The sequence below is a fragment of the Periophthalmus magnuspinnatus genome, chromosome 9 (assembly GCF_009829125.3).
Source record: "Periophthalmus magnuspinnatus isolate fPerMag1 chromosome 9, fPerMag1.2.pri, whole genome shotgun sequence".
Classification (NCBI taxonomy): domain Eukaryota; kingdom Metazoa; phylum Chordata; class Actinopteri; order Gobiiformes; family Gobiidae; genus Periophthalmus; species Periophthalmus magnuspinnatus.
Window position 1 is genome coordinate 2,305,432 of NC_047134.1, and position 24,094 is coordinate 2,329,525.

The following is a 24,094-nucleotide window of genomic DNA, read 5'->3' on the forward strand; positions in this document are numbered from 1 at the left end:
CTCGTGAAAAGCTTTGGGGAGGTTTTGTGGTTTAAATACACAGCTCTGACCTTCTCCTTTTGGGGTTTTGAGGTTACATTTGGGATTACTTTCTCATGGGGGGACTCGTGAGACTCGTGAGAAGTGTTGGGAGTAACGGCGTTAAACTATAACGGTGTTACTAACTGCTTTACTTTTTCAGTAACAGAGTAATCTAACTAATTACTTTTCCCAGCGTCGTAACGCAGTTACCGTTACTGACAATAAAATGTGGCGCGTTACTTTTAATTGATTTCACTCTGCTCTTCATCAGAGTCTCAGAGATAAAAGGTTTGTTTGAGATGAGGCGGGCGCAGATACGACGCCGTCGATCGGTGCGCGGTGCATGCCGGTTAGTTTTGTGTCCAAGATGCCACCGACTTGCTCTGACGTATGCGCCGGTAACGGGAAGTTTTTGAGCGCAATAGCTCTCCACCGACTGCGGCCGCCTGCATGGACTACAAACGCGTAATGCATGATGGGAAATGATGTCCTGTCCACACGGGCATTCACAGCAGATTAGGTGCGAGTTGTGTTTTGATCAGAAACGTGACTGTGTTCTCTCCAAAGAGGAACAGGCTCAGATCAGAGGTGATTAATATTTGAATACTGGACAGAGAATCACAGTGTGTGGCCAGAGAAGGTTAAAGGTTTTGTCTTATTTTACATGATTTACATTTGAATGCCTTAGTTTTGCAAAACATGGTAATGAATCTTTTCAGTATTTTAATGAAAGCACTTTATTGTTACTGTTTATTTTAATGAACAAAATACTTGAAGTACAGTTGACTGAAATTCTTTGACATGTTGATTTATTTGCACTTCAAATGAAATGTTTTATATTTTTTTATTTTTGATAAATTCTATAATTTACTTGGAATTAAATGCAAAATAATTACAGTCTGTTAAAGTAAAATAAATGTTAAAGGTTCACATCTGTTGTGTTTTTATTGTTTTAACATAATAAGTAACATGGAGTAAAGTAACACGGAGTAGTTACTTTGCCTCATAACTAGTTACTTCTCCCAAAAAGTAACTGAGTTACTAACTCAGTTACTTTTTGGGAGAAGTAACTTGTAACTATAACTAATTACATTTTTGAAGTAAGATGCCCAACACTGCTCGTGAGTGGAACATCTGGTTCCTCACCCTCTATTTTATAAATCCTTCCTGTGTACCAACTCCCCCTATTGGACAGATTGGAGAGTTGCTAATTACTTTAAATTATTTCTTCATACTTTCTTCTCGACTCATTCATTGATTTATTTCTGAACTTTGGTACATCTGTTTTGTGGCGCGTTTTTGCAGTGTGTCTTCAAGTGTCAGAGTGGCCTGAATCTGGCGTTGACGCAGTGCGTATGACGCCTGGACGCTCAAGGCGCACATCAAAAGCGGAACTTTTTGGCGTTCGCTGCGCAGCGTCAACCAATCAGAGAGTACGCTCTCTGGTACAGAGGACTGTATCGAAGCACTCTGGCATCATGAACAGAACCAGGCCACCCCACGTAGGTGTCTATGAAGCGGCCCTGATGGTCACAGCCTGAAGGATGATACTGGGAAACAGTTTCCTGTTTCTGTAGCTCTGACCTTCAGGGCCACTGGGTGGCCTGATTCTTACATGGCAGCCATCTATTGCCCCAGCTGCTCTCCTAAAGGCCCTGTGCCTCGCCAGCCGTGCAAACCCAAGGGTCACTGCCTCAAAGTCATCATTGGTAGGGAGATGGATGATTTTGTGACGCCACCACCTCCCCAGTGACCCTGTGGACGATGGTTTATAACCTGGTTATAAACTATGAATGTAAAAATTATATTGTTACCTCTGTGTCTGTTATAGCGTATTAAGAAGGTATATTTGGTTAAAGTTATGAAGTAGCTACAAATGGGAAAACAATCACCTGGAACCTTAGATTTATCTACTGATATTCCACAGAAGACATTAATTATTTACTTCATTCAATCTAAAAAGAACTGAACGCAACAATGACACCTTGACTCTTCTATTAAATTATGAACAATGAAAATAAAAATATCATTAATTTAATGTCCATTTTACATCTTTGCTCATGCATCAACGGCGTATATCTAATTAGTCACCAGCCGTCACAGTTAGTAGGCGTAACGTAAGCTACATATCGTACGCTCAAAGACAGCGGTGTGCGGTCCGTGGTGTGGGCCTGTCCCATTTCAGCAAGATGGAGGCTACACTGAGGAGGACACATTCTCATCTGGAACCTTCAAACTATACTATGAGGAGTACTTCGAAAGGTACCTTCAATCGGTGCATTTGGCGAATTGAGACATGGCCTACGATCCATGCTCGGTCCAGAGTCCTACAGAATGACATCATACTGTTTAGCCCCGCCCACTGCTCACATGGTTCATCTCATGTCATTTTGTCATAAAGACACTTCCAAATGCCAAAAGAGCTAAAAATGTATGAAATACAACTGTACAATGAAATGTTCCCTTTGAGAAGAAATTACAAAAACATAAAATGACGTTCCATCAAACAAACAGTAAACAGAAGTCTTTGAATTAGATCTGATTTATAAAGACCTGGGTCACAAAGAGCACACTCCACAGATTAGATAATGACTTATTAACACCATCTGAAGATAAAATGACATAAGAAGTTATTAACAAGGTTGGAACGTGAAATAGAACATTCTACTGCACTTCACCTGGAATCTCTTCATTGCTGTTCACAAGTTGTACCCTGTCAACTGTTTCAGATGCCCTCCCGCTGACTGCCCGGTGATAACTGACCAGATCCTCCCCTTCCCTCACCGGGATGATCCCTGTCCTGGATGAGCCCCCCTCTGTCCCTTAGTCTTGAGTGGGCTCTGGGTCTACACATTTGAACTGTGTCTGCAAATGGACACGCCAGAGTCCTGGTTTAGTCCTGGTTTAGTCCTGTTTTAGTCCTGCTTTAGTCCTGCTTTAGTCCTGTTTTAGTCCTGCTTTAGTCCTGCTTTAGTCCTGCTTTAGTCCTGTTTTAGTCCTGGTTTAGTCCTGCTTTAGTCCTGGTTTAGTCCTGGTTCAGTCCTGGTTCAGTCCTGGTTTAATCCTGTTTTAGTCCTGTTTTAGTCCTGGTTTAGTCCTGGTTTAGTCCTGGTTTAGGTCTGGTTTAGTTCTGGTTTAGTCCTGGTTCAGTCCTGTTTTAGTCCTGGTTTAGTCCTGGTTTAGTCCTGGTTTTGTCCTGGTTCAGTCCTGGTTTAGGTCTAGTTTAGTTCTGGTGTAGTGCTGGTGTAGTTCTGCTTTAGTCTTGGTTTAAGCCGGGTTTAGACCTGGTTTAGTCCTGGTTTAGTCCTGCTTTAGTCCTGCTTTAGTCCTGGTTCAGTCCTGCTTTAGTCCTGGTTTAGACCTAGTTTAGACCTGGTTTTGTCCTGGTTCAGTCCTGGTTTAGGTCTAGTTTAGTTCTGGTGTAGTGCTGGTTTAGTCCTGCTTTAGTCTTGGTTTAGACCTAGTTTAGACCTGGTTTAGTCCTAGCCATTCAAAGTTCACCAGTTTACCAACAAAATGAAGAAGACCAAGAGGAACAATCTTTTGTCTGTTCCAAAGGGATGAAGAGGAAGAGCACGCTGCCATCTAGAGGTGCAAAGTGACACTGCAAACACATTATGAATTATCACATTAAAATCACCACAACCTCATTTTTACCACTGCAGAACATTTGTGCTCCAGAAGGGGGCAGCACAGTTCTTTTGAGACTCATTACAAATCAGCCATTTAGTAACGACAGAGACATGAACCATAAACCAGGTCCACACATCTGCAGTCAGTCACACAGAGAACTCCACCTGAGAATTCTGACCTGTCTCAGGTTAAACTAGAGGGATTCTTACAGCACACAGTTTGTGTTTGAACTTTTGTCTTTTATTTGTGACTGAAAACAGGATAAGACTCAAACTTGTTATGGTTTTATATGAGTTCATGGTTTAGTTTGTTTGGTGTGGCTCCGGTCGACTTCTCCAAGTTGAACAAAGGTTGATAAAAGACCACATGTACTAATTACTACGGTCTACACCACTGTGTCTCCTTATCCTTCTGATTGGACAAAAACACTGCTTCAGAAACTATTTTTAAGTCCACATTAATAAGAGAAACAGGCGATAACTGGATGGCAAAGTTGAGTCTTGGTTTAAGGAGGGAAATTAGTGCAGTGTTCATGTGGTTTGGTCATTTTGATTTTTCTTTTATTTCAAGTATGAGTCTTTGAAAAAGTGGAGAATGGTCCAGAAGTGTTTGTAGAACTCAGCAGGGTCTGGTCCAGGTGCTTCATTGTTTGCTGTTGATTTCAGGGCAGATTGAAGCTCTGAATCTGTTATTGATGATTCTAGATTTTCCTGTTGTTCCTCTGTGATTTTTGGAAGTTCAGTGTTGTTCAGGAATGGATTTATATTTGATTGTTCCGGGGTGTTTCTGAAGCGTATCATTTAATATAAAAGACTTTAAATATGTTATTCATTTCTACAGGTGACGTGTTGGATCATTGAGAAGGGAAGTATTAAAGCGCCCTCTGGTGGATGTTTTATTCTTTCGCTGTGGAAGAATCTGGTTCCATGTAAATGTTACTGGGGCGTGATCACTAATGAGGATGGGGTGTGTTGTAAATATTTGATCAAATTGAATCACTGATGATAAAAAGTCTCTACGTGTGTGTGATTTGTGACGGGGCGGAAGGAGCACTCTTGGACTTTTGTAGCCGCCATCGCCAAGGCCCAGATCTTCCATATATTGTTTTATTATTTCAGATGTTTGTGGAAGTCGGTGGTTGTTACGACCCAAGGGAATCAAATATATTTATGGAAGGACACAGGAAACAAGGATAAGTGTTCAAACAGGTGTTTATTTTCATGTTGTTTCAGTTTCTGTCAAAAATGAAAAGACGGATAAAAAACAAAACCTTGCCCAAAACCCCGTGCCCAACCAAAAAGAAACAAAAAACAAAGGAAAGGGACCATGGTGAGCCGGCCAACATAAAATAAGGACGACGCACTGGACAGGCCAACCCTATACAGAGCCGTAGGAGCAGCCAGCGCACCGCTGTCCTTACCCTACCAAAAAACACAACCCATAAACTTTCCCTACGAAAACAAGACGTCCGGACCAACCAGGCCAAACAAAAAAGATTTGCTAACAAAAAGCTACTCAACGGCGTATGGAGGGAGCAGCACCAGACCCAGAGTGTGCGGAGTACGTGAACGCTGTGGCGCAAGAAAGCAGAGACCGGAGAGCGGAGTGGAGAGCACCGTTCACTCTGGGTCAAATGCAAATGTTTAGGGCGATGGCAGGTCAAGATGTAGAAGCAGCAGTAGAACAAAAACGGGAGAGTGAAGAGGTGACTAAAAAGATAAAACAATATTTATTTTAGAAAAAGTTCCTAAAAATGTGAAAAAATGAAAATGTTAATGCAAAAATAAAGTGTAAAAAACTGAAGATTAACTCAGACAAAATGTGTGTTTGAAATAATAGTGTAGTAAAAATGTGTGGTGTGTGAGGTCAAAGGTCACAGTGTTCACAGGTAAAGGCCTGTAGCTGCAGAGGGTGTGGCTGTCACAGAGTCATTATCATGTGTTTTCACACTGTCCTACTGTTCTGAAATAACAAATCATATCTTCATTAAATAATATCTGAACATTTGAGCTTAAATCTAAGAGTATAAGATCTTCACATTCTAAAGTGTGAAAACCATCAGTACTAGAACTGCTGTTTCTTTCACATGTTCTGTCTTAAAAGGATTATTCAAAAGACAAATACACAAATGTTGTACCTGATCAGTTAGAGACAAAGTCCATGAGTCCAATATATGTGTCCATGTCCATTTTACATGTGCCCCTCTCAATGGGACATTATTGTTTCACTTTATTAATACAGGAGCCATTTTGAGGACTTTTGACCACTGAAAAGACACAGTATATAGTTTTGAATAGTTGTTTGCCCCTGTGCTCATGTCCATCTCTGTGAAGCCCTTGTCCTTTAGAATGTTCTGAAACCTGCTGTTCTGTTGTGTTCAGTCTGAAGTCGTGTTAGAACTGAGTAAAATGTCAGAATGGCGTCACGAACAGGATCCTCCTCCATTCATCCTGTTGGTGACATCATTGTGTGAAGGAGCTGCTGTTACTGAACAACTATTAACTCTAACACAGGACATATTTAGATCAGTCCTCACACAAAACAACGGATTAACATGTTTGCTAAGTCGCTCCCCCTTCAGAGCACGATCACAACACAATCAGCTGCATCCCACGAATGAAACTACTGCACATCACATCAGGTTTGTCATAGTGCACAGTTTGTGTCATGTTTTTGTTTATTTATGGAGGATTATCGTGTGGAGCATGGGTGATGTAGGCTTGTGGGCGGAGCCTCGTACATGGGTGATGTAGGCTTGTGGGCAGAGCTTTGGACAGGATCTTACAGCTAAATGTGAGGAGGGTTTAAATAGGGCCCTGGAGAGATCTCTAGATTACTCAAACGTGCATGGATGACACATAAAACCTCTTCAGACGTGTTTTTGATGAGGAAACACCATTATAACTTGGTAGAAAGATACAAAAAATGATTTTTGCAGAATACTCCCTCTTTTTGGTTAAGCCTACTTTCCTGGAAATAAATTAACATCTCCATGGAGACAACTGGGTGGCAGACCCTCCACCTGTAAAGTTACACAGTGTGCCTTTGTAAATATAAATATATCTAAAAACAAGGCCTTATACTACATCATTGTCAATTATATAACCTACGAATAATGACACTGCGTTCATCATGGAGTTATTTTGTGATTGTTTATCCTCTGATCTGAAGGTTGGTGGTTCTAGTCCAGCTCTCAACATAAATATCCTTGGTTGTGATTCCAGCTCCCACAGGTGAATGCTGTGGTTGTGTCCTCGGGCAGCACACTTAACCCCCTCGCCCCCTGTGTGTGTGTGTGTGTGTGTACACACTGGTGTATGAAAGCATTTCAAACAACAGAAACAGCAGCACAATCTAACATGTGTTTAATATATTCTCCAGATTAACATTTATAAATGAGCAGAGTGAAGGTCACACTGCTGTCCCCATCTGTGTCCAGCTCTTCAAAAAGTCCACTACAATCCACTTCATTCTGAATGAGACAAAACAGAGAACGTTTTCATTCAGGGACTGTCCAGTAGAGTCGGATTAACATCACAAGAATCCCTATAGTTTAAAGGGTTTCATGTGTTTCTGAATCTGACTTAGTTTGTATATAAAACCTGTGCTAAATATTTATCAGCGTTTTACATCAGTTATGTGGCAGTTTTGGAAGAAAAGTTGAGAAAAAAGTACAAAAATACAGGAAGTAGCACTGAGTTGTTACGTCATCAACACATAAAAGTCCATCCAAAAAACAAAGACAGTTTAGGTACAAGAAAGACATTTTTCTTACACCTTAAACCTTCACTGCATAGAGGTTATGTAATTTATTTGTTTTAGTATAATCGTAACTATTGTGTCATTTAGACAATAGGCTCTGTGCAAAACCACGCCCTCTACCTCACTGTTAGCGTCAGTACTTCCTGTCCAGTTTTATCTTTATGAGGTTTTTTTCCCAAGTCAGAGGCATAATAAATATTAAAACAACAACACAAAGTATTCTACATATAAAATAACTGGGTAGTCTTGTTTTTATTGTTAGCTTTGAGATACAGTGAGCTAGCTAGCGTCCTGCTGTGCACAGAGCCTGTTTAATCCTTGTTTACTTTGTGGTTGCTAGGTAACAGTTATGGAACAAGGAAGTAAAAGTATAAACTACACCAAAAATTAAAAATCTAGCAAAAAGTAGGCAAGATGTTTTGGAAAATCTTAAGACTGATGTAATAAGACATATTTACAGGTCTATTTGGCCCAGAAAGTCTCATACTGTTTAAATTTGTATTGACACAAAGTTCATGTGCTGTGACTTAAGTAACAGCTCCATAAAACATTTGGATAGGTTTTGTGTCATTGTATTTTTGTTTAAAGGAAAAAAAAGTGGTGTTCAGTGTCTGCTCGGTGAGAGTGCTTTTCCCCTCTGAGTGTTTGTTAAACACAGATCACATTAGCCCCATTGCTTTAGTCAGGTCTGACACCTCACTCACTTGTGTTTTTGAAAGAAATCTCCAAACATCTGATGCACAAATGTTGAAGCTTCTCACAACTTATCAAATATATTCGCACAAAAAGTTATGTTCACGTTTTTAACCCTTTACAATTTTGTGTCATTTTGGTGAAAGTCCCTTTGTTCTGACCTCTCCAAATTAAAAAGATCACCATTATTAAATCCTCAGTAGTAAATACAGAAGTTTGAGGTCTTTGTAAAGGTAACACCTTATAGTTTTACCCACAGGTGTCAGAATCACTGTGAGTTTGTCTGCTGAGCATTTAAACACTCTGGTACACACAGAAAGAAAACACAATGTACTTGATTTTGTCTGGTCTTCTCTGTGACAGTCATTATAACAGTCTCTTTGTTGCTGGAAGCACAGGGGGATATTGTGGTTTAAACATTTCACTGGAGTTTTGACATGTCACTTCCTGCACTTCTGCCCTGTGTGTCTTGTCACTGCCCGGGTTGATGTACACAAGATGATGATGCTTCAACAACCGCAACAGCCAATGAGCACATCTGACATGTCAACATCCCCCATGTGTCTAAGGAAAAACACAAACATGCACAGAAGCCATGCTAAAGATTACACACAATATATTTTACCTACAATTATGTCACCAGCAGAATAAACCACACTGACCGATCAGGAACAGCATCCAGTCCAAAACATAAGGTCCTCTACTCCTGAGTCCACGGTGGAATCTTCACTCTTTGCCACAAACTGCTCCAGGTCCGACATGCCTTTAGTTTAATTTGTGCAAACATGTTTTGTCATGTTTAGAACGCAAAACTGCTGCAAAACAACAGTGTGTAAAATTATGTACCCAATACGCAGATCTCTGCATCCATCCAGCTTCTTTTCCGCACACGTATTTACGGAAAACCATATCATACATCGTCATGTTCCACTGCTCATTGGCTGTAAGGGGAAAACATCACTAAACTTGTGTAATGTAAATGGTTGATTCTACAAGGGGGAGAGAAGTAAACTTCCAGTCATCTGTAGCACTGATTCACTGTCTGGGGCTCCAGTAACCCGCAACCCCCACCTTATTGGCCAACACTGGTGTTAATCAGAAGCTAACACGTTTGTTTAGCCCTGAGTAACAAAGTTGGTGCTGTCAGGAGTTTATTATGCATGAAAACAACAAAAGAAAGGCAAAAAAGTGATGGAGCAGATTTCACATTTGGAATACTTTCCTGCAGCAGATTGTGATTGTAATTGTGATTAATTTGGCCACAATAATCGTAAGTCTACATTTTAATATCATCCCATCCCTACTTGAGAGCAGGCGAGTTAGCATGCGAACAATGCACTTCCTGATTATTGGGTAATAAAAGGCTTTATAATTAGATATAGACAGAACTCAAGAGTGGCTCATAAGTCACATTTTATTAAAATATGTGGAAACAAGCAGATGCAGGACATTTAAATCATTACAAATAAAGTGAATCTTAACACTATATTTTATTCACATATATATTTTTTTGTTTTAACTGAAATGTCAGACTCATTTGAAAGATGAAAGCAGAGCTGTGATTGGCTCAGAAGCTGTGCTCGGTGGTGACCTCAGCGGCGATGTCATCATACTCCTCCTCCTGCTGGCCCGTCTCCATGGAAACGACATGTGCACTTCCTGTGGGCGGAGTCAAGACAAACAATTAGCCCAAACTGGGGTTGTGTTCAGATGCCCTCCCACAGCCCCTCTCTGCTCCACACTGCCCCCCAGTGACCTGAAACCTGTGTCTGTGTAATACCTCTTTTATCCAGCAACTGAGGCTTGAGTGCTCAGTAGAGTCTGTTTTCACCTACCCCCTATCCCCGCCCCCTGCTCTGTACTTACAAATTCAAAATGTGTTAGCCTGTGTGTTAGCCTGTGCATTAGCCTGTGCGTTAGCCTGTGTGTTAGCCTGTGTGTTAGCCTTTGATTTAGCCTCTGCATTAACCTGTGTGTTATCCCGTGTGTTAGCCTTTGATTTAGCCTGTGTGTTAGACTGTGTGTTAGCCCGTGCGTTAGCCTGTGTCTTAGCCCGTGTGTTAGCCTATGTGTTAGCCTGTGCATTAACCTGTTCTTAGCCTGTGTGTTAGCCTGTGCTTTAGCCTGTGCATTAGCCTGTGTGTTAGCCTGTGCGTTAGACTGTGTGTTAGCCTGTGTGTTAGCCTGTGCGTTAGCCTGTGTCTTAGCCTGTGTGTCAGCCTGTCTATTAGCCTGTGTGTTAGCCTGTGTGTTAGCCTCTGCATTAGCCTGTGCGTTAGCCTGTGTGTTAGCCTGTGTCTTAGCCTGTGTGTTAGCCTGTGTGTTAGCCTGTGTGTTAACCTGTGTGTTAGCCTGTGTGTTAGCATGTGTGTTAGCCTGTGTGTTAGCATGTGTGTTAGCCTGTGCGTTAGCCTGTGTGTTAGCCTCTGATAGATGCTGGTTTCTGACGGCTGCTCTAGTGTAAAATGGAGGTTAGAGCATCATAACAGTAACGATGAGTGAAATGTAAAATAAAGATGTAAATATGTTGTAGTGTCATGTGTCTTTAAGATGAGGCGCTGGGCCCAGTGTGTCTGTCTAACAAAGTTTAACATCCAGGGAGGAGAATTACATATATAAGTACAATATATTTCACTCAACCAGAACCAAAAGCTGAAGAGCAGGTGGGCGGGGCTTGAGTCAGCACGAGAATATTTCCAGATGTGCTATTGGCTGATAGTAGAGGATACGTCACACTCTGGGGGAGCTGTTCACTGTTTGTGCCTCAAAAGTGTCAGAGAAAAGTTGCCAAAAAACGTGCAAGAATCCCCATGGTGACAAATGTGTTTCTATTCCCTGATAAATGTAGATGATGTGAGCAGAACACAGGCTCCTCCCCTCAGTGGAGATCCAAAAACTGCACCAAAAAGGCTGTTGTCCCAGCGCTTGGAGGACCTGGAGGACCTGGTGTGGGTTCATTCTTTAGTTTAGGTCAGAACATCTCAGACTGTGGGGTTACCTGTGCGACGCTGCCCCCTGTAGATCAGCACCAGCAGCACAGTGCACACGGCGTACGGACTGGACACCAGCAGAGGGCGCACTAGCCACAGCATCCACACAGAGGGAGAGGAGGGAGGAGGAGAGGGAGGATCTGGAGTGAGAGAGAACATGCAGTGAGATATTAGGCTTTTTTTTATTTTTATTTTTTTATAAAACTGGCCCTAAGTTCCTCGTCTTCTCTGTCAGTTTAAATAAACAAAAGTCAAATGATTTTTTCCCAATATCTTCATAAAGTGGAGCCATTATTCAAGCTCAAAGACGTGATCGTGCTCAGATGAAACGACTTTAAACCATAAGATTAATGTGACAGTTTGAGGAGCCAAACTCAAACTAATAATGAGAAGGATCAACATTTGTGGAGCAGAAGTTTGGACATTTATTTAAAAATATTAAGTCTCCCATAGAGTTACATAGAGTTTTATAGAGTAGAGTTTATGTGTGTATTTTTGTGTATGTCAGTGTGTGTGTTTGTGTGTGTACGTGTATGTATGTGAGTATGTGTGTGTGTATGTGTGTGTGTGTGTGTGTGTGTATGTGTGTGTTTGTGATGAGAGACACTAGAAAAAAAACATCTGAGAAACATAAAAATGTGAGATTAGACTTTTACCTGAACAATTAAAATCCAGACCCGAGGAAGAGGAAGAGGATGAACCAACGACACATTCTTTCACTGCAGACGTCTTCTTCTTCTTCACACAGTCAGAATTGACCCTCCACACTGGACTCTGTGGAAAATCCTTTCTCATTTTTCCAAAAACAGCAGAGCCACAGTCCAGGTCTCTGCACACAGCAGCTATGTCCTCCAGGGACCAGGGTCCATAGGACACCACCCGTCTCCACTCTCCTCTGTGTCTCACCTCCACAGTCCCAGCACAGCGACTGGCCCCTCCCACCAGCCTGAGCGGCTCTGAACAGACAAGAGACAGAGTGAGCCCCGCCCCTTTGCCTGAGCAGTGAAGCCCCGCCCCTTTACCTGAGCAGTGAAGCCCCGCCCCTTTGCCTGAGCAGTGAAGCCCCGCCCCTTTGCCTGAGCAGTGAAGCCCCGCCCCTTTACCTGAGCAGTGAAGCCCCGCCCCTTTAAATGAGTAGTGAGGCCCCGCCCCTTTACCTGAGCAGGTGAGGTTGACAGCGGCTCCAGAGGAGCAGGTCTCTGAGCCGGAGCGGGGACAGTCCATCAGAGCAGACTCATGGCCCTCACACTGGAACTTCTGCTTCAGAGGAGAGAGCGCCCCCTGGAGGAGAGAAGGAGCCCCACAGCCCAGCTCCCTGCACAGCACCTCTGCCCCCTGCTGGTCCAAGGCCCCTTCACAGACCCAGGTCCAGGACTGGTCCCAGATCTGCACTGATCCTGAGCACAGACTGGGCCCCGAGACCAGACGCACCGAGTCTGTGGACACACATGTGTGACATCATCACTCTGAGCCAATAGGATTTTGGTTTAGTCCTGGTTCAGTCCTGGTTCAGACCAGGTTCAGTCCTGTCTTAGTCCGGGTTCAGTCCTGGTTCAGTCCTGGTTCTGTCCTGGTTCAGTCCTGGTTTAGTCCTGGTTTAGTCCCGGTTTAGTCCCGGTTTTGTCCTGGTTTAGTCCTGGTTTAGTCCTGGTTTAGTTTTGGGGCAGTCCTGGTTTAGTCCTGGTTTAGTCCTGGTTTAGTTCTGGTTTAGTCCTGGTTCAGTCCTGGTTTAATCCTGGTTTAGTCCTGGTTTAGCCCTGGTTTAGTTCTGGTTTAGTCCTTGTTCAGTCCTGGTTTAGGCCTGGTTCATTCCTGGTTTAGTCCTGGTTTAGTCCTGGTTTAGTTCTGGTTTAGTCCTGTTTCAGTCCTGGTTCAGTCCTGGTTTAGTCCTGGTTTAGTTCTGGTTTAGTTCTGGTTTAGTCCTGGTTTAGTTCTGGTTTAGTCCTGGTTTAATCCTGGTTTAGTCCTGGTTTAGTTCTGGTTTAGTCCCGGTTTAGTTCTGGTTTAGACCTGGTTTAATCCTGGTTTAGTCCTGGTTTAGTTCTGGTTTAGTCCCGGTTTAGTTCTGGTTTAGTCCTGGTTTAATCCTGGTTTAGTCCCGGTTTAGTTCCGGTTTAGTCCTGGTTTAGTCCTGGTTTAGTCCTGGTTTAGTTCTGGTTTAGTCCTCGTTTAGTTCTGGTTCAGTCCTGGATTAGTCCTGGTTTAGTCCTGGTTTAGTTCTGGTTTAGTCCTGGTTCAGTCCTGGTTTAATCCTGGTTTAGTCCTGGTTTAGCCCTGGTTTAGTTCTGGTTTAGTCCTTGTTCAGTCCTGGTTTAGGCCTGGTTCATTCCTGGTTTAGTCCTGGTTTAGTCCTGGTTTAGTTCTGGTTTAGTCCTGGTTCAGTCCTGGTTTAGTCCTAGTTTAGTCCTGGTTCAGTCCTGGTTCAGTCCTGGTTTAGTTCTGGTTTAGTCCTGGTTTAGTCCTGGTTCAGTCCTGGTTTAGTCCTGGTTTAGTCCTGGTTCAGTCCTGGTTTAGTCCTGGTTTAGTTCTGGTTTAGTCCTGGTTTAGTCCTGGTTCAGTCCTGGTTTAGTCCTGGTTTAGTCCTGGTTCAGTCCTGGTTTAGTCCTGGTTTAGTTCTGGTTTAGTCCTGGTTTAGTCCTGGTTTAATCCTGGTTTAGTCCTGGTTTAGTTCTGGTTTAGTCCCGGTTTAGTTCTGGTTTAGTCCTGGTTTGATCCTGGTTTAGTCCTGGTTTAGTTCTGGCTTATTCCCGGTTTAGTTCTGGTTTAGTCCTGGTTTAATCCTGGTTTAGTCCTTGGTTTAGTTCTGGTTTAGTCCTGGTTTAGTCCTGGTTTAGTTCTGGTTTAGTCCTGGTTTAATCCTAGTTTAGTCCTGTTTTAGTCCTGTTTTAGTCCTGGTTTAGTCCTGGTTCAGTCCTGGTTTAGTCCTGGTTTAGTCCTGGTTCAGTCCTGGTTTAGTCCTGGTTTAGTTCTGGTTTAGTCCTGGTTTAGTCCTGGTTCAGTCCTGGTTTAGTCCTGGTTTAGTTCTGGTTTAGTCCTGGTTTAGTCCTGGTTTAATCCTGGTTTAGTCCTGGTTTAGTTCTGGTTTAGTCCCGGTTTAGTTCTGGTTTAGTCCTGGTTTAATCCTGGTTTAGTCCTGGTTTAGTTCTGGCTTAGTCCCGGTTTAGTTCTGGTTTAGTCCTGGTTTAATCCCGGTTTAGTCCTTGGTTTAGTTCTGGTTTAGTCCTGGTTTAGTCCTGGTTTAGTTCTGGTTTAGTCCTGGTTTAATCCTAGTTTAGTCCTGTTTTAGTCCTGGTTTAGTTCTGGTTTAGTCCTGGTTTAGTCCTGTTTTAGTCCTGGTTTAGTTCTGGTTTAGTCCTGGTTCACTTGTTATTAAACACATTGAATCTCTCTGTATTTTTTGTGTTTGTGCCCGTGTATGTGTGTTTTTTGTTTGTTTGTGTGTCAGTGTGTGTACGTGTTCGTATGTGTGTGTTGTCTGTGTGTGTAGGGGTGTGTATGTGTGTGTGTATATATATGTGTGTGTCTGTATATGTGTGTTTGTTTATTTGTGTGTGTGTTTTTGTGTGTGTTTGTATATATGTGTGTGTGTGTGTGTCTGTATATGTGTGTTTGTTTATTTGTAGGTGTGTTGTCTGTGTGTGTATGCATGTGTGAGTGTGTCTTTCTGTGTGTTGTCTAAGTGTTTTTGTGTAAGTGTATTTGTGTGCATCTGAATGTGTATGTGTATAAATGTGTGTGTTTGTGTATTTGTGTATATATATGTGTGTCTGTGCACATGTGTGTATTTTTGTGTGTAATGAAACAATAGAAAAAAAAACATCTGAGAAACATAAAAATGTGAGATCAGACTTTTACCTGAACATTTCATCTCCACACCCAAGTAAGAGGAAGAGGAGGATGAACCAACAACACAGTCTCCCACTGGAGACTTCTTCTTCTTCTTTATCTTCTCCTTCACACAGACAGACGAGACGTCCCACACTGGACTCTGTGGAAAATCCTCTCTCTTTTCTCCATAAATAGCAGAGCCACAGTCCAGGTCTCTGCACACAGCAGATGTGTGCTCCAGGACCCAGAGTGCATCGGGCCCCACCCGTCTCCACTCTCCTCTGTGTCTCAGCTCCACAGTCCCAGCACAGCGACTGGCCCCTCCCACCAGCCTGAGACCTGAACAGACAAGAGACAGAGTGAGGCCCGCCCCTTTACCTGAGCAGTGAAGCCCCGCCCTTTTACCTGAGCAGTAAGGTTCCGCCCAGAGTCAAACGAAAATTCAGTTTTGTCAACTGGACAAAAGTTTTAGAGCAGGGGTGTCCAAAGAGTGGCCCCGGGCCAAACTTGGCCCTCCAGCGGGTCTACTTTGGTCCGAAGGGGCTCTGAGATTTTAGGAATAATCTGTTTTGATTCAGTTTGTAGTGAAAAGACTGTCAGGAGATGGAAGGAGGACAGTCCTGTCTATTTCCTCATTTTTAAAGTCAGAATAAAACATAACTGAAGAAGTAATCTGACCAAAATGAAGAAGACGCTGGGATGAGACGCCAAATGTCACTCTAAAATGTTTGTCCTGTGACACAATAGAGTTTTTGGATCCCACCTGGACGACTGAGGGATTACACAGACACTGTGGCAGAGTGGTTATCCTGTGTGCTCCCTCTCACCAGGAGGTTGTGGGTTAGACTCCTGATCTGAGTGGAGTGTGCATGTTCTCTCTATGTTACTGTGGCAGAGTGGTTATCCTGGTGTGTGAGTGTCTTTACCTGAGCTGTTGTCTTCTGCCATGAGCCCTGCACACACAAAAGTCATGTCACACAATGGCAGTTGTTGGTCACATGACACAGAGCTTCACACAAAATGGCGGTGGTTGGGCTCATTAAAGCAACAGGCTGGTTTCATGAATGTGATGGAAACAGGAAGCTCACTGTGTCCGATCAGGCTGTTTGAGTTTAGAAACACTTTAATATGAATCAAATGTACATTTATTTTGACAAGTGCTGAGACAGAGTCTCAGACACACATGAGCCAGTTCCCTCGGACTGAAGTAGCTTCAGTGTGGGACCAAAAGCAAACGGACAAATAAATATAAACATCATCAAACAGACTGCAGCTAAACCATAAAGTGTATTGGAGCAGTGTGTTCACTATGACAGCTCCATCTGCTCCTTCAGCCTGGTCTGTGTGAATGTGCCCAGGGTTCAGCACAAGGAACACACATCAAATAGACTCAAGATCTGACTAAGTTTTAGTCCTGTTTTAGTCCTGCTTTAGTTCTGTTTTAGACCTGCTTTAGTCCTGTTTTAGTCCTGCTTTAGTCCTGCTTTAGTGCTGTTTTAGTCATGTTTTAGTCCTGCTTTAGTCCTGCTTTAGTCCTGTTTTAGTCCTGCTTTAGTCCTGCTTTAGTCCTGCTTTAGTCCGGTTTTAGTCCTGATTTAGTCTTCGTTTAGTCCTGTTTTAGTCCTGCTTTAGTCCTGCTTTAGTCCTGTTTTAGTCCTGCTTTAGTCCCGCTTTAGTCTCGTTTTAGTGCCGCTTTAGTCCAGCTTTAGTCCCATTTTACTTCTGGTTTAGTCCTGTTTTAGTCCTGCTTTAGTCCTGTTTTAGTCCTGTTTTTGTCCTGTTTTAGTCCCATTTTAGTCCTGCTTTAGTCCCGCTTTAGTCCCGTTTTAGTCCTGCTTTAGTCCCGTTTTACTCCTGTTTTAGTCCTGCTTTAGTCCTGTTTTAGTCCTGTTTTAGTCCTGTTTTGGTCCTCTTTTAGTCCTGTTTTAGTCCTCTTTTAGTCCTTCTTTTAGTCCTTCTTTTAGTCCTGTTTTAGTCCTGCTTTAGTCCTGTTTTAGTCCTGTTTTAGTCCTTCTTTTAGTCCTTCTTTTAGTCCTTCTTTAGTCCTGTTTTTGTCCTGTTTTAGTCCTGTTTTAGTCCTGTTTTAGTCCTGCTTTAGTCCTGTTTTAGTCCTGTTTTAGACCTGTTTTAGTCCTCTTTTAGTCCTTCTTTTAGTCCTTCTTTTAGTCCTGTTTTAGTCCTTCTTTTAGTCCTGTTTTAATCCTGCTTTAGTCTTGTTTTAGTCCTGTTTTAGTCCTGTTTTAGACCTGTTTTAGTCCTTCTTTTAGTCCTTCTTTTATTCCTTTTTAGTCCTGTTTTAGTCCTTCTTTTATTCCTTCTTTAGTCCTGTTTTAGTCCTGTTTTTGTCCTGTTTTAGTCCCATTTTAGTCCCGATTTAGTCCCGCTTTAGTCCCGTTTTAGTCCCGCTTTAGTCCCGTTTTAGTCCCGCTTTAGTCCCGCTTTAGTCCCGTTTTACTCCTGTCTTAGTCCTGCTTTAGTCCTGTTTTAGTCCTTCTTTTAGTCCTGTTTTAGTCCTGTTTTAGTCCTGCTTTAGTCCTGCTTTAGTCCTGTTTTAGTCCTGTTTTAGTCCTGTTTTAGTCCTGCTTTAGTCCTAATTTAGTCCCTTTTTAGTCCTGTTTTAGTCCCGTTTTAGTTCTTCTTTAGTCCTGTTTTAGTCCTGTTTTTGTCCTGTTTTAGTCCCATTTTAGTCCTGCTTTAGTCCCGCTTTAGTCCCGCTTTAGTCCCGCTTTAGTCCCGTTTTAGTCCCGCTTTAGTCCCGCTTTAGTCCCGTTTTACTCCTGTTTTAGTCCCGTTTTAGTCCTGTTTTAGTCCTCTTTTAGTCCTGTTTTAGTCCTCTTTTAGTCCTTCTTTTAGTCCTTCTTTTAGTCCTGTTTTAGTCCTTCTTTTAGTCCTGTTTTAGTCCTGTTTTAGTCCTGTTGTAGTCCCGCTTTTGTCCCGTTTTAGTCCTGTTTTAGTCCTGTTTTAGTCCTCTTTTAGTCCTGTTTTAGTCCTCTTTTAGTCCTTCTTTTAGTCCTTCTTTTAGTCCTGTTTTAGTCCTTCTTTTAGTCCTGTTTTAGCCCTGTTTTAGTCCTGTTGTAGTCCTGCTTTAGTCCTGTTTTAGTCCTGTTTTAGTCCTCTTTTAGTCCTTCTTTTAGTCCTTCTTTTAGTCCTGTTTTAGTCCTTCTTTTAGTCCTTCTTTAGTCCTGTTTTTGTCCTGTTTTAGTCCTGTTTTAGTCCTGCTTTAGTCCTGTTTTAGTCCTGCTTTAGACCTGTTTTAGTCCTCTTTTAGTCCTTCTTTTAGTCCTTCTTTTAGTCCTGTTTTAGTCCTTCTGTTAGTCCTGTTTTAGTACTGTTGTAGTCCTGCTTTAGTCCTGTTTTAGTCCTGTTTTAGACCTGTTTTAGTCCTTCTTTTAGTCCTTCTTTTAGTCCTTTTTTAGTCCTGTTTTAGTCCTTCTTTTAATCCTTCTTTAGTCCTGTTTTAGTCCTGCTTTATTCCTGTTTTAGTCCTGTTTTAGTCCTGTTTTAGTCCTGTTTTAGTCCCGTTTTAGTCCCGTTTTAGTCCTTCTTTTAGTCCTGTTTTAGTCCTGCTTTAGTCCTGTTTTAGTACTGTTTTAGTCCTGTTTTAGTCCTGTTTTAGTCCTCTTTTAGTCCTGTTTTAGTCCTCTTTTAGTCCTTCTTTTAGTCCTTCTTTTAGTCCTTCTTTTAGTCCTGTTTTAGGCCTTCTTTTAGTCCTGTTTTAGTCCTGTTTTAGTCCTGCTTTAGTCCTGTTTTAGTACTGTTTTAGTCCTGCTTTAGTCCTGTTTTAGTCCTGATTTAGTCCTGTTTTAGTCCTGTTTTAGTCCTCTTTTAGTCCTTCTTTTAGTCCTTCTTTTAGTCCTGTTTTAGTCCTTCTTTTAGTCCTTCTTTAGTCCTGTTTTTGTCCTGTTTTTGTCCTTCTTTTAGTCCTGTTTTAGTCCTTCTTTTAGTCCTGTTTTAGTCCTGCTTTAGTCCTGTTTTAGTACTGTTTTAGTCCTGCTTTAGTCCTGTTTTAGTCCTGTTTTAGTCCTGTTTTAGTCCTGCTTTAGTCCTTCTTTAGTCCCTTTTTAGTCCTGTTTTAGTCCCGTTTTAGTTCTTCTTTAGTCCTGTTTTAGTCCTGTTTTTGTCCTGTTTTAGTCCCATTTTAGTCCTGCTTTAGTCCCGCTTTAGTCCCGTTTTAGTCCCGCTTTAGTCCCGCTTTAGTCCCGCTTTAGTCCCGTTTTACTCCTGTTTTAGTCCTGCTTTTGTCCTGTTTTAATCCTGTTTTAGTCCCGCTTTAGTCCTGTTTTAGTCCTGTTTTAGTCCTCTTTTAGTCCTGTTTTAGTCCTTCTTTTAGTCCTGTTTTAGTCCTGCTTTAGTCTTGTTTTAGTCCTGTTTTAGTCCTGTTGTAGTCCTGTTTTAGTCCTGTTTTAGTCCTGTTTTAGTCCTTCTTTTAGTCCTGTTTTAGTCCTTCTTTTAGTCCTTCTTTAGTCCTGTTTTTGTCCTGTTTTAGTTCTGTTTTAGTCCTGTTTTAGTCCTGCTTTAGTCCTGTTTTAGTCCTGTTTTAGACCTGTTTTAGTCCTCTTTTAGTCCTTCTTTTAGTCCTTCTTTTAGTCCTGTTTTAGTCCTTCTTTTAGTCCTGTTTTAGTCCTGTTGTAGTCCTGCTTTAGTCCTGTTTTAGTCCTGTTTTAGACCTGTTTTAGTCCTTCTTTTAGTCCTTTTTTAGTCCTGTTTTAGTCCTGTTTTAGTCCTGTTTTAGTCCTGTTTTAGTCCTGTTGTAGTCCTGCTTTAGTCCTGTTTTAGTCCTGTTTTAGACCTGTTTTAATCCTTCTTTAGTCCTGTTTTAGTCCTGCTTTAGTCCTGTTTTAGTCCTGTTTTAGACCTGTTTTAGTCCTCTTTTAGTCCTCCTTTTAGTCCTTCTTTTAGTCCTGTTTTAGTCCTTCTTTTAGTCCTTCTTTAGTCCTGTTTTAGTCCTTCTTTTAGTCCTTCTTTTAGTCCTGTTTTCGTCCTGCTTTAGTCTTGTTTTAGCCCTGTTTTAGTCCTGTTGTAGTCCAGCTTTAGTCTTGTTTTAGTCCTGTTTTAGTCCTCTTTTAGTCCTTCTTTTAGTCCTGTTTTAGTCCTTCTTTTAGTCCTTCTTTAGTCCTGTTTTTGTCCTGTTTTAGTCCTGTTTTAGTCCTGTTTTAGTCCTCTTTTAGTCCTGTTTTAGTCCTCTTTTAGTCCTTCTTTTAGTCCTTCTTTTAGTCCTGTTTTAGTCCTTCTTTTAGTCCTGTTTTAGTCCTGTTTTAGTCCTGCTTTAGTCCTGTTTTAGTCCTGTTTTAGTCCTGTTTTAGTCCTTCTTTTAGTCCTTCTTTAGTCCTGTTTTTGTCCTGTTTTAGTCCTGTTTTAGTCCTGTTTTAGTCCTCTTTTAGTCCTGTTTTAGTCCTCTTTTAGTCCTTCTTTTAGTCCTTCTTTTAGTCCTGTTTTAGTCCTTCTTTTAGTCCTGTTTTAGTCCTGTTTTAGTCCTGCTTTAGTCCTGTTTTAGTCCTGTTTTAGTCCTGTTTTAGTCCTGCTTTAGTCCTTCTTTAGTCCCTTTTTAGTCCTGTTTTAGTCCCGTTTTAGTTCTTCTTTAGTCCTGTTTTAGTCCTGTTTTTGTCCTGTTTTAGTCCCATTTTAGTCCTGCTTTAGTCCCGCTTTAGTCCCGTTTTAGTCCCGCTTTAGTCACGTTTTAGTCCCGCTTTAGTCCCGCTTTAGTCCCGTTTTACTCCTGTTTTAGTCCTGCTTTAGTCCTGTTTTAGTCCTGTTTTAGTCCCGCTTTAGTCCTGTTTTAGTCCTGTTTTAGTCCTCTTTTAGTCCTGTTTTAGTCCTTCTTTTAGTCCTGTTTTAGTCCTGCTTTAGTCTTGTTTTAGTCCTGTTTTAGTCCTGTTGTAGTCCTGTTTTAGTCCTGTTTTAGACCTGTTTTAGTCCTCTTTTAGTCCTTCTTTTAGTCCTTCTTTTAGTCCTGTTTTAGTCCTTCTTTTAGTCCTGTTTTAGTCCTGTTGTAGTCCTGCTTTAGTCCTGTTTTAGTCCTGTTTTAGACCTGTTTTAGTCCTTCTTTTAATCCTTCTTTAGTCCTGTTTTAGTCCTGTTTTAGTCCTGTTGTAGTCCTGCTTTAGTCCTGTTTTAGTCCTGTTTTAGACCTGTTTTAGTCCTTCTTTTAATCCTTCTTTAGTCCTGTTTTAGTCCTGCTTTATTCCTGTTTTAGTCCTGTTTTAGTCCTGTTTTAGTCCTGCTTTAGTCCTGTTTTAGTGCTGTTTTAGTCCTGCTTTAGTCCTGTTTTAGTCCTGTTTTAGTCCTCTTTTAGTCCTCTTTTAGTTCTTCTTTTAGTCCTTCTTTTAATCCTTCTTTTAGTCCTGTTTTAGTCCTTCTTTTAGTCCTGTTTTAGTCCTGTTTTAGTCCTTCTTTTAGTCCTTCTTTTAGTCCTTTTTTAGTCCTGTTTTTGTCCTGTTTTAGTCCTGTTTTAGTCCTGTTTTAGTCCTGCTTTAGTCCTGTTTTAGTCCTGTTTTAGTCCTTCTTTTAGTCCTTCTTTTAGTCCTTTTTTAGTCCTGTTTTTGTCCTGTTTTAGTCCTGTTTTAGTCCTGTTTTAGTCCTGCTTTAGTCCTGTTTTAGTCCTGTTTTAGTCCTCTTTTAGTCCTTCTTTTAGTCCTTCTTTTTGTCCTGTTTTAGTCCTGCTTTAGTCTTGTTTTAGTCCTGTTTTAGTACTGTTGTAGTCCTGCTTTAGTCCTGTTTTAGTCCTGTTTTAGTCCTTCTTTTAGTCCTTCTTTTAGTCCTTTTTTAGTCCTGTTTTAGTCCTTCTTTTAGTCCTTCTTTAGTCCTGCTTTATTCCTGTTTTAGTCCTGTTTTAGTCCTGTTTTAGTCCTGTTTTAGTCCTGTTTTAGCCCTTCTTTTAGTCCTTCTTTTAGTCCTTCTTTTAGTCCTGTTTTAGTCCTTCTTTTAGTCCTTTTTTAGTCCTGTTTTAGTCCTGCTTTAGTCCTGTTTTAGTACTGTTTTAGTCCTGCTTTAGTCCTGTTTTAGTCCTGTTTTAGTCCTGTTTTAGTCCTCTTTTAGTCCTTCTTTTAGTCCTTCTTTTAGTCCTGTTTTAGTCCTTCTTTTAGTCCTGTTTTAGTCCTGTTGTAGTCCTGCTTTAGTCCTGTTTTAGTCCTGTTTTAGACCTGTTTTAGTCCTTCTTTTAGTCCTTTTTTTAGTCCTGTTTTAGTCCTTCTTTTAATCCTTCTTTAGTCCTGTTTTAGTCCTGCTTTATTCCTGTTTTAGTCCTGTTTTAGTCCTTTTTTAGTCCTGTTTTAGTCCCGTTTTAGTCCTGTTTTAGTCCTTCTTTTAGTCCTGTTTTAGTCCTGTTTTAGTCCTGCTTTAGTCCTGTTTTAGTACTGTTTTAGTCCTGCTTTAGTCCTGTTTTAGTCCTGTTTTAGTCCTCTTTTAGTCCTCTTTTAGTTCTTCTTTTAGTCCTTCTTTTAGTCCTTCTTTTAGTCCTGTTTTAGTCCTTCTTTTAGTCCTGTTTTAGTCCTGTTTTAGTCCTGCTTTAGTCATGTTTTAGTCCTGTTTTAGACCTGTTTTAGTCCTTCTTTTAGTCCTTTTTTTAGTCCTGTTTTAGTCCTTCTTTTAATCCTTCTTTAGTCCTGTTTTAGTCCTGCTTTATTCCTGTTTTAGTCCTGTTTTAGTCCTTTTTTAGTCCTGTTTTAGTCCCGTTTTAGTCCTGTTTTAGTCCTTCTTTTAGTCCTGTTTTAGTCCTGTTTTAGTCCTGCTTTAGTCCTGTTTTAGTACTGTTTTAGTCCTGCTTTAGTCCTGTTTTAGTCCTGTTTTAGTCCTCTTTTAGTCCTCTTTTAGTTCTTCTTTTAGTCCTTCTTTTAGTCCTTCTTTTAGTCCTGTTTTAGTCCTTCTTTTAGTCCTGTTTTAGTCCTGTTTTAGTCCTGCTTTAGTCATGTTTTAGTCCTGTTTTAGTCCTTCTTTTAGTCCTTCTTTAGTCCTGTTTTTGTCCTGTTTTAGTCCTGTTTTAGTCCTGTTTTAGTCCTGCTTTAGTCCTGTTTTAGTCCTGTTTTAGTCCTCTTTTAGTCCTTCTTTTAGTCCTTCTTTTAGTCCTGTTTTAGTCCTTCTTTTTGTCCTGTTTTAGTCCTGCTTTAGTCTTGTTTTCGTCCTGTTTTAGTCCTGTTGTAGTCCTGCTTTAGTCCTGTTTTAGTCCTGTTTTAGACCTGTTTTAGTCCTTCTTTTAGTCCTTCTTTTAGTCCTTTTTTAGTCCTGTTTTAGTCCTTCTTTTAGTCCTTCTTTAGTCCTGTTTTAGTCCTGCTTTATTCCTGTTTTCAGTTGTAAAACTTTCGGACCTAAAGCTACTCATTATCACAGAAAGTAAATTGGCGCGATAGCGCCCCCTACAGAACATCTAATACATTTCTATGGAGGGCCGAAAATTTAGTTTTCCCAACTGTTACCAAATTTGACACAAAATTCCATTGCGTCATCCCAATCAATAAAGTCAATCAGACCTATGCCGTCTTTTGCACCGTGTTGCCATGGCGATGCGCCAAACTGCCAATGTTATCCTAATGGGAATCCTCCCAATTTTTCCCATTCATGGGAAAAATATTACTTTCATGGAATAATGTGAAATTTGGCACCATGACTCTTCATGTCATCCTGATCAAAAAAGTCAATCAGACCCAAGTCATATTTTTCACTGTGTTACCATGGCGATGCGCGAAAGCACCCATGTTATCCTAATGGGAAAATTTCCAAATTTTCGTACATTTCAAAGTCTTATAACGACTTATTACCGTCAACGACGAACATACAATTTTGCACAGAGATTCTTCAGGTCGTCCCCGTCAAAAAAGTCCAGGGGGCCAAGTTTGTATTTTGCACGGTGTTGCCATGGCGATGCCTGGAAACCACATGTTTTTGCATTTTGTGCATCAGCACTTCCAATGTGTTTTGACTTGTTTGGTGACAAGTGCAGCCCAAAGCCGCAATAAAAAAGGGACAAGTGGCGCGTTAGCGCCACCCACAGGGAGTGCGGGGTCGGCCGAGTGCGAAGCACGGCCCGCGAGGGCCGTTCGATGCCGCTTGCGGCTTTAATTTATTCTTCTTCTGCTCTTTGAGCAGTAATTTCACCCCCTGAACATATTCAAAAACTCACCAAATTTTGCCCAAAATTCAGGTTTGCCGAAAAATTTATTGTTTTATGTGGTGCA

At 41.3% G+C, this 24,094-nt stretch overlaps 1 protein-coding gene across 1 annotated transcript in view; it reads right to left on the minus strand.

Annotated features, from left to right (window-relative positions):
* LOC129456533 (antigen WC1.1-like) overlaps positions 1–14,969 on the minus strand; it is an 87,751-nt gene extending 72,782 nt beyond the window's left edge. The window contains exons 1-5 of the mRNA XM_055224305.1: positions 14,955–14,969; positions 12,257–12,535; positions 11,756–12,055; positions 11,108–11,239; positions 9,701–9,768 (exon numbers count right to left, since the gene is read on the minus strand). Coding sequence (XP_055080280.1) covers positions 9,701–9,768; positions 11,108–11,239; positions 11,756–12,055; positions 12,257–12,535; positions 14,955–14,967 — 792 coding nt within the window. The 5' untranslated portion in view covers positions 14,968–14,969. The remainder of the gene's footprint in view (positions 1–9,700; positions 9,769–11,107; positions 11,240–11,755; positions 12,056–12,256; positions 12,536–14,954) is intronic.
* Positions 14,970–24,094: the final 9,125 nt, after the last annotated feature.